The sequence below is a fragment of the Watersipora subatra genome, chromosome 1 (genome assembly GCF_963576615.1).
Source record: "Watersipora subatra chromosome 1, tzWatSuba1.1, whole genome shotgun sequence".
NCBI lineage: Eukaryota > Metazoa > Bryozoa > Gymnolaemata > Cheilostomatida > Watersiporidae > Watersipora > Watersipora subatra.
The window spans coordinates 55385979-55396240 of record NC_088708.1 but is presented as its reverse complement, the minus strand read 5'-3'; the positions used below and the strand labels follow the sequence as shown (position 1 = coordinate 55396240).

The 10262-nt window shown below is 34.3% G+C and overlaps 1 protein-coding gene across 1 annotated transcript; it reads right to left on the bottom strand.

Moving 5' to 3' along the window:
• Positions 1-1842: 1842 nt before the first annotated feature.
• On the bottom strand, positions 1843-10043 carry LOC137405365 (endoglucanase A-like). Its single transcript, XM_068091601.1, has 9 exons — positions 10001-10043; positions 9729-9887; positions 8486-8670; positions 6770-6947; positions 6360-6471; positions 5724-5895; positions 5036-5352; positions 3212-3408; positions 1843-2189 (listed from the first exon to the last, which is right to left on the bottom strand). Exons 1-9 carry the CDS (start codon positions 10020-10022, stop codon positions 2161-2163), a joined length of 1371 nt encoding a protein of 456 aa, XP_067947702.1. The 5' UTR covers positions 10023-10043; the 3' UTR covers positions 1843-2160.
• Positions 10044-10262: the final 219 nt, after the last annotated feature.

Genomic DNA, 10262 nt, shown 5'->3' with positions numbered 1-10262 from the left:
CTGCTATGCAGCCTCCTTGTTTACGATTACTAATATAAGGTTCTTAGAAATATATATTTTTATTCTTATTATTAGGATGCTATTATTTATATCTGCAATATCTTATTTGTATTAAATTTTTTTCAAGACTAGATTGATTACAAACTCACAGATTTGAAATTTTTATTTACAGTAAAAATATGTGACATAATTGTTAGGGCTGTGCATTGCGATTTTTATACCATTTTTGTGGATCATGTTGTGTTCCCTTCGCTACAACTTCTCATCTGGTCCCAACGATGAATGTCAACTTGTAAATGCTAATTGTTAACACAGCTGCCAGCACGTTTACACGGCTACAGCTGTTAGCGCTACTTCAGCGTCTCTGGCGTTTCTCAAACTTGACCATTTTTATAGCGACTATAACTAGGAGCTTATGCTGGATACTGTTCTTATTATGCATTGTCTACTTTAAGGTGAGTTTTAAAGAGAGAAACATTTCAAGATAACTTTTATTCATCATATAAAACAGAACAATTTGCAGGATTTGAGAATTAAGCATGTTTATGCATACATCTTCGCACTTCTGACTCAGTGAAGAAAACATGAATGTCAAAAAAGTGAGAAAATATTTCATCTGTTTTCAAGTGCATCAGTAATTGGTCAGTTGGCCGACGCAGTTGCTGCCTGTTGCAATCTTGGCATGGTTAGTACCTCTACACTCTGAAATCCTTACGCATTCATAAAAATGGTTACTACAAAATGATCCATTTGAATACAATAATATACACAGACTTAACAACAAAAAATTGAAATTAACATATTTTGATGTTTTGCATTTTGAAGTTTAAATTTAGATATATGATTAACCACCTGCTAACGCAAACATTGACGGTTAATTACAATTTTTCAGTCTCCATCGTTTGATTTTGAGTCTTTGTGTTTTGACCAAAATTCGAGGCCAAAAAGAAAAATCTTGGTTTGAATTCTATTAAACTAAAGTAAATAAAATGCAATTAACTATATTGTGAAATGCCCTATTATTAGCCCTTCATTTATCTGCAAAATGGTAGGAATTATCTACAACATAAAATAAAAGCAACAAGGAATCACAACTCCTAATATTGGGTTCAAGCATTGCACACAAAATATATTTTGTTTATTGGAAATTACAAGTTATTCACAAAGTTGGGCAAAATTAAATGTAGACTTTAATTTTAGTAGGGACTTCATAAACTTCATGGTAGTAGTACTGCTATTGTTAATGTTTTACCAATTCCAAAGCTACTAAATAGTTTAGTCATGAGGTCATGGCTGCCAACTGAGTCTTTAATATGTAATGGTGACCACTCACACAGTTTCAATGCTTACAAAAGTTAAAATAAATTGCCTCTTCCCACCTTATTTTTGTTTTGAGATATCATGCTTGTTCTATTGATTGGCAGTTCTTACTAATTTGCTTTCTAAATTTTAAAGCCAATACCTCATTTAGAGAGTAATATTGATGTCATCAGTTAACCTATGCAGGTAGTTATGATAGTAAATAGAGTGATTAAACAAGATACATGTAAAGTAAAATGTCAAATAGGTGAAGTGTAAAGTGATATTAAACGCCACTATACTGTTGTTGCTAACAATAAAACACATCTGACATGCTACAGGCACTTATGCTGATATGGATTTCAGACATATGTACCTTTCCAGATACATCAATGTACACTTAATAGCGACTAGAGTTATCACTAGTGTCATTCTCATGACTACCAGGTTCAGCAGATTTTAAATGGAATTTTGAGATGAATACGTCTTGGAAAAGCAGAGTATAAGCTAGGACTAGATCATGCTGCCATCAAATATACAAATTGAAGTTGATCAGTACTGCCAATAGAATATTTATATATTAATTAATTACGGATTAAGAAACTGTTATAGTTAAAATATTTACTTTAAGAATATAATGAATGTGTTTCTATCTATGGTAAAACATTAGCAGTAGTAAGGTGAAATGACAATACTTCTTTAAAAAAATTTTTTTTGAAAGAAATGATCCTTAAGGAAGAGGAAAGAATTGTATGACAGAATTACAAGAAAGTTAGAATAATATAGTTAAATGAATGTTATGTCTCTGCAGATGACCTCTGAAGGTTAGTCCAGAGTGCCTGTCATTTCCATCGTATAGGGCTAACTGCTTTCTCCAAAGTGTAGCAAGCCTACAGACAATACAAACAAGCTAATGCTATAGCTCTTAGGGTTGCAATGACTGGAGTTATTACTATAGCTCTTAGGGTTATAAAGACAAGTTATAGCTCTTACGGTTATATAGGTAAGCTATAGCTTTTAGGGTTATGCTAAGTTCAGCTATTGCTCTAGCTCTTAGGGTAAAAATCCTGCCCATGATGGTAAGAAATACTTAGCCGCCCTTACCTGAAAATTAGGATTTGTAACAATATACTCATCATTATATTAAGAAATGAACTTTCTCAGTGTTATGATAAGACACTTAAACCAATTTCCACAAATGTATTAGCTAAAAGATTGCGCAGTAATGAAGCTTTGCCCATAGCATAGTTGTTTAGTTAACTGATTATAGATAGTTGGCTACATAGCTATGAGAACAATAATTTCTGTTTGTCCTTGACCTGTTTTTTGGGTAGTGCAGCACTCAAGCGTACAAAAACGTTACAAATTATTCAACAGAAAAATTAAGTTTAATAATAATGAAGTGGTCTGTACCAAAACCATCAAAATGTTCAGACATTGCCATTATTATACCTCCATTGACAATACAGAAGGTAAACTGTAGTCCATTTTATGGCCCTGCGGACAAACAACAAATGAAATTATCAACATGGGAAGGCGAAAGTTCTGGAACAGAACTTGACAGAGAGAACCAGATGCTCTGAACCATCAGATTCACTCATAGCTATTTTATATCATTATTTTACATAAGACATTTTATATGCAGCATGTGTGAATAAACTCACATAGACCTTTGTTCAAGGATTTCTTGCCCAAGATAGTGCACAGGTAAAAAGATGTGCGGCTGTGCCAAAAAGAAAACAGGTGACAGCAAGGAGGTGACAGCAACAATGGTCCCAGGCACCACAGTGCTGTTTTCATTCACATTGGTATTCAACGTTCTGATCAGATCTGTAGAGTTACAAGTTTGAATAGTATTTACATAGATTCATATCTGTGAAACGCTTTTTAGTGTGTTAACTAGATTTCTTACCTGCGAGGGCCCCAGTATATCCAGCGTTGTAATCACATGAAACCTCATTTTTTTCAAAGTCGCGTCTCACATCTATATACAAATCGTTTTCATCTGGACCCCCAACTAATGCCCCATAAAGAGTGTTAGAATTGTCAACGTCATCATTGAAGTCTTCCCAGTCACATATGGAGTCATTTTCTGGCAGCGGACATGACCTATGTAAATGGTGATCATAAAAATTTACACTTGTTGCTACACATGAGAGAAAGTCATGACTTGTGAGTCCATTGTGTTTTAACCAAAATGGAAATACGTAAAGTCCACAAACTACTTTTACTAGCCAATGAATATTAAAATAATTTATTTTTTGCTGACCATAATGTTAACAAAAATAAAGCTGGAGTAGCGAGGTCAGTGATAAGCTTTGAGCCAAATTCTTGACTCAGTTCAGAAAATGAATCTGTATACTCACAACATTGGCATTTTACCCTTTCATCTAAGGAGAAAAAGAATAACAATAGTTCAAGCGCTAAGGCTATAGTAAAGGCTAGATTACTCTTAAATTTACTGTTTACTAATTCATAGGAACCTTATTGTGTAATAGAATATCCCTACCTCAGTATTCCAGATATACATATTTTAAACTTGTGCGTTACTGATATCCAACTTAGATCAATAGTTATTATATTGAGGATTCATTTTTAGTTGTAGATATACAGATATACACTCACAAGTTTTATGACTGTTCATTGAATGATTATTTTTACAGCAAACTTCTTAGCTTAGGGCATCATGTCATCAAAGTAAACTTTTAGGTCATAAAGGTCTTTTTTAAGCAAAAAACATGAAAATAAAACATGTTTATATTGACTAATAGAAAAATGTTTTTACATAATTTTATAAATTAGTTTTTATGGCCGAAAGATACTTGTCATACGTAATCTTTACACAGTTTTATCTGACGCAGAGACAGCTCTCCCAACGGAGTAGCTCCTTCTAGTGTTGGCCTAGCTCTCAATTTCTTCAATCTGCTGGTAAATGAAACCTTGAAAAACCTGGTCTGATATTACTACTTATCAAATATTTAGATTTAAAAAATACTCAAAATTTCGATGGCTTTGACATAGGTTTAGTATTTAAAATGAAATAGAAAATATTTTTTGTCCTCTATAATTCGTTTCAATTTAAGAGTTAGCTAACTAAAGTGATTCAGGGCTATCATTTAGTAACTTAGCAATAATAATATATACTACTATTCTGGGTAACATGTGCTCATCTTTTCAGAAACTTGTACAGTATTGTAGCTGAGCCATTTAATATGTATTTGACTGCTTTTACAGCTTCAATTTATAAGTTATTGCTGCTCATATGAACAACACACCAATATGTCTTACCAAGTAACATGCGTAATAATCTAAGGTGGTTTATACTTTATGCATGGTGAAGCCAACTACACTGTATATCACAGCTAATGGCTCTCTTAGTAAATACGGGAAGATTGTGAAGACAGTTCCGTTAAAATACAATTACTAATAAAAGTAGTGCTGACAGTTTTTAATAGCAAGAATCCTTAAAATTGTTAGAGAGAAAAGATTATTCTGCTCAATGTACTAGACTAACTTTTTTTAACTAATCTAGGATATTCAGACAGTAAGGAGGCATGGGAAACACCCCAATAACTGCAGCGTCAGTTCAAAATGGCGTTGTAGCCTGATGAATTATTTTACCATCTATCTTTGACAGGTCACTTTTTCAATAAGGAAACCAGTATGACATACAAGATGATAATTTTTAGTCTTAGGCACAAAAAATACTCTGAGAAGTGCCCATATATGTGCTTACGCTGCTCTGTGATGTGCTCGTTTTGGTGACGTGGTACTGAAGCCGACAACATAACTCCTTCCACCATCGACAAGTCCCAGCATATAATCAATCTGACTTTTAGCAAAATCTCTGTACGTCTGTTCATTGATGCCTTCGCTAGCAGCCAGCAGCGAAAGGAATGCTGCATTTGCTGCATACCGATTGCTTCCCCATTTTTTATAGAAAGCTAAACCGAGAGGAGTGTATGTTACATTATTTCCAGGAAGCCAGCGTCCAATAAATGTCTCCAGATTGCCACTGAATCGGCTGTCTTGCAGTTGATGGTAGAGTAGGAACTAGAACAAATGGGTAGATGCTAGTATATTTAAATCTGTATATACAGTTAGTAACTTGCTTCATCGCATCTACTCTTTACCATTTATCAAACAAAAGATGGAAGTTTATTTGAATTTTAATTCCGTGTTTATATTTTAAGTTCATTTGTGTGCCCATTTCATCACAATACATGCCTAATTCGAAAAAGTATTCGTGCAACTAACTTATGCATTATTCATAGAGAACAAAAATTGTCCATTACGAACTGATATGGGCAGCCTCCAGAAACTGTATCTTGCAATCTGTTGTAGACAGCACAGCAAACTTTCTGTAAAAAGCTTTTATCAGCCAAAAATTTGAAATGAAATTATTTGCCATATTTTCAACTTACATTTACCAGGCCTCGCTTGTCATCCCAGTCAAGGGCTCGCATATACTGCTCAGAATCATCCTTGAGATAGTTTTGAGACTCTGTGAGGTAGGTTGTCTCCTCAGTAGTTCCTTGATGAGCTAAGGCTAACCAGGCTGCTGCATGCGCCATCTCGTCTTCCCACGAACTCGATCTGGTAATCAGCAGAAAAATTCCTAATATAATGGATATCGAGTATCAGAGGCCAGAGTTGTGTTAACAATTTCAATATCCACACTGTGAATGAATTGTTTAATCGAAACCTATATAGCCTATACTACTCTTTTAAAAATTTTGCTAACTTGAAAAATTATGGTAAGTTTATTAGTGTTAAACATAAAAACAAATAAACAACATTATAATAGCATAAGAACAATAAAATACTCAAAATGCAGGTACGTCGTACCTAGTAATAATTACTACCAATATCCATAGATGTATTCAGTTGATGTGAAATGTTTTTAAAAAAGATGAGGCAAAGACCTAAAAACATAAAATAGTAATCAGTCAGTATTTTAACAGCTGGGAGTTGTCTTCTTTTCTTTTTGAATAAAGTCACTCATGATAGATTAGTGATGGGATTATATTTTCCAAAAGAATGCACAGTTGAATACCTACGGATAAAATTCAGTAGCGTCTGGCAGAGCAGTATTATATGTTTCTTCATTACTCTTAGCGAGCTGGTAGAGAGAAGTGGCATTGTTAAGCAAGTGATTGCTGTAATCTGGGTCTGAAACAGAGAAAACAATTGCTGTACATAGCTACTGATGTACAAGTACATGTAACTTTGATGTAGCCTTGAGTTACACACTTTAGTCTTGTAGTATTATGCTGGTCGACAAAATAATTTTTCATATGATGCTTACCAGCCATATGATTTCAACCAATATGTAACCTCTAAAATGCTTATCAACTAATCTTACTGGTTGTGTGTACTTTTACCAAGTAAAACATTGTCTTATACAAACATAAACTATCTACTTAGCCTGTGGTCAGAATACATAAAGAGTGGGAGTATCTAAGCTCACCAGATGTCTTATATAAGATTGATCCAGCAGCGAGGGCTGCCGCAGTCTCTCCCATAACATCAGCCCCACCACTCGTACTGGCTCCAGCCCCCAGGACATGACTCGGCCTTGCGATGTTCTGCTCATCCATCTCCTCAGGTCTGCCCCAGTAAGAATGATCATTGCGGTTACTTCCAACCTGATCAAATGTGTTTATGAATATGTTTATTAATTGATTTATGTTAGAAGGTAATTAATATATATGATTGGCAAGAATAATTATATTTATACAATAAAATATATCTATATATAACATATGTATATACATGTACATACAATATATATATATATATATATATATATATATATATATATATATATATATATATATATATATATATATATATATATATATATATATATATATATATATATGTATATATATACATGATATATAGAGATGTATACATTCATGATATATTTCTCAAAGTTTGTGTATTTGTCATTTTGATTGTCCCGTTTAGCTATCTTGGAATAACGATTCCGTATTGCCGAACATTTGATCTGAGACCTTTTGGTTCACCAGTCAGATGCCGTACCAACTCAGCCACACGAACTTGATCACTTTGCTAGCCATATATGTTGATATATCGGAGCAAATACGCGAAGGTTTTGCGTACTACACAGGGTGATTGCCTAACGTCACCGAGAGGGTAGCCCTTATTAGCAAGTTGTTGCTAATATTGCTATATTGCTCTCTTATTGCTCAAGTTATGCATTTGCAATGTGCCAGGCTGACAACAAGTGACAGGCAACTTTCATTACCTCTCATTATTTATAAGCTGATTTTTAATACCTGGGCAAGTAGCAATATATCAAGTATATATCATGACCACTAAAAACACTTGGCTACAAATTGTTTCATAACTCTGGTGTGAACAAGAGTGTTATTAAAATTTAATTCACTCCCACAATTGTCAGGTCTACGTGTTTACTAAAAACAGCTCTTCAGTTTATTGTGTACACTTTGCTTCTTGTATATGTGAACTAAATTCTTTTATACAGTTTTAGTAAGATATTCAGTTTTCAGTTTTGGCATGATGACTGCATCGAAGTTGAATTTAAAATATCACGCAATCTGCTCTTGACATTGCTAAAAAAAGACGTGAAAAAATATGCTATTACTTTCCAAGCACCCTTCAAACTTACTGTAAATAAAAATAAAAGTAAATAAGGAAGTCATTATTAGCTAAATGAGACTGTGAACTTCTTTCTAGAGCAAAAATATCACATCTGTGTTCACTGAGGCTATTGGCTATGCATATCAATTTTATGTTCACTGAGGCTATGGACTATGTAAATGTTTCTGAAGGCACTATGATTAAGTGATTTAAAGAAAAGAATTTAAAGACATAATCCAGCATCACATAATCGGTGATTAGAATCCATTCAGCTGTGGTTAGTGATTCAGTGTCTCAGTGACTGCGTATGACATGAATAACAAACAGAAAGTATGACAACAAACAAAGCTAGCAGTCAACCGAATCTGAGCCTTGACGAATAGCCTTACACCTAGCTACACATCTAGCCTTACAAAAATGATATAAATGGTTGCGTCCAGAAAACTTTTTATAGTTACAAGAAAATTGAGTCACACACAGATAGTCTGAAAACAAGCACACACTCCACTAGTTGGGGCCAGCCATAGACATAGGTATATGCTGTTTGTTACTCTACCTGTGCATAAAATCTATCAGTCAATTGATGGCACTTCATGAAGTAATCGAGTGGCCATCTAATTTGTCGGAGTCCCTCATCGTATTGTCCAATCATCTGGTAGGCATCGCCAAAAAATATCAAGCCATGTAAAAGCATAGTCGTTGCTGCAGACATTGGTAACCCAGACTTTATGTGGTCACCAGCTAAAATCACCATTCCAAAGCGATCATTAACAATCAACATATAGGTTTTAATTGTGTAGTTTGTCATATGCTTTAAACATGTTACGAGATAGGGTTTTGTTGTCCTGAAGCTAACCATGACTTCCTTAGAATAATATTTTTTTTTGTTAAATTATATGAAACATATCTGCAGTCTCAAGTTTTTTCTTTTGTCTCAAGTATCTTTATTTAATATTTTCAGTGCTTTATGATGATATAACTCCTCTGACAAAATGCAAATATTTCTGCTTGTCTTTGCTATTCTCGGCAATTGCTAAAACTAAAAAACTGATATATACATGTAAATTTGCAGATATATAAATGAATATACCTACGCACCTACGCACCTACGCATATACATGTATATACCTACGCATATACATGTATATACCTATGCATATACTTATCATAAAACTCTGATCACCTTGTAATTTTACCTGTAACTGTCTCTCTGAAAAACTAGACTCAAACTTGTAATACTCAATTTATGATACAGAGAGTCTATCAACATTATCAATCTGACCAGCATATAGGATTGTAGAATAAACTTTACTATAATAAGAGTCGTGTTCCCTGATGTTAAAAAACTCTCATGTGATGAAAGAGTTGTAAGAGCAGACTGCGAGAGCTCCATGTGTTACCTACAGTTTGCTTTGTGTGAAATAGGAGGCCCACTGCCAGCAAAAACCCTTGCAATGCCTTCCCACTCGCACCAAGGAGTACATAGTGACTGATTTACATTAGGTGACATGTGTCATATGAATTGTATCAGGTGATATATGACAACGGCTTGTATGCATACCAAATGACTTGACAACTAATTTGATTCAGGACGCAAGTATTGAGTGAGATATTAAGTGATATTTGATTCATGTGACTTGAATTTTGATGTGTGACATGTGACATGACCTACAGCAGAAGAAATGCAGCATCCTAAAGCAGGTACATCCTTAACAACCTGGAGTATGAGCATTTGATGATGCATAATATAAATTTTGGGCGACTGACACATGAGGCTGTTTAAGCAAAAACTGACTCACTATTGTGCCAGCCTCCACTCAAGTCAAGGTCAACATCACTGCCATCATTTTCTGATGAATCGCCTCTCCAGGGAATTCTGTTATCGGCAGGAAGAACTCCTGATCGTTGAGCCTCGTAGAAAAGGAAGGAGTACTCAATGGCCAAAGCATAGTTAGAGTCTACAAAAAATAATGAACGCTACGCAAAGAAAAGAGAAATAATGTTTATAAATACTGAGTTAAAAAAAGGGAATCTGGAATTTATTGGAAGCCTTTTTATATTATATACCAACCGTAAGTAACTGTTGTTGTCATTGGGGTAGTTGTGGGAGTGGTGGTAGTCACATACATGTAGTTATAGATTATCTCGAAGCACGGGGACCAGCCATCAAAGTTACCAAAGTTAAACCTAAAATAGGTATAACTGTCTTATTATGTAACAACGACAGATGAGCAAAAAACAACTGCGTATTAGTAACATGCACAAAAACATGCTCTCTAACTTACCTCTACGGAAATATTTCCATTTCCTGATTAATACAAAAATATGTTAAC

Coding starts and splice junctions, on each gene's coding strand:
- LOC137405365 (XM_068091601.1), bottom strand. CDS start 10,022: ATGACAACAACAGTTACTTACG. Junction 6,948..8,485: donor CTGATAGATTTTATGCACAG/GTAGAGTAACAA, acceptor ACATTTGATCAG/GTTGGAAGTAACCGCAATGA. Junction 3,409..5,035: donor CGAGCACATCACAGAGCAGC/GTAAGCACATAT, acceptor CCATTTACATAG/GTCATGTCCGCTGCCAGAAA.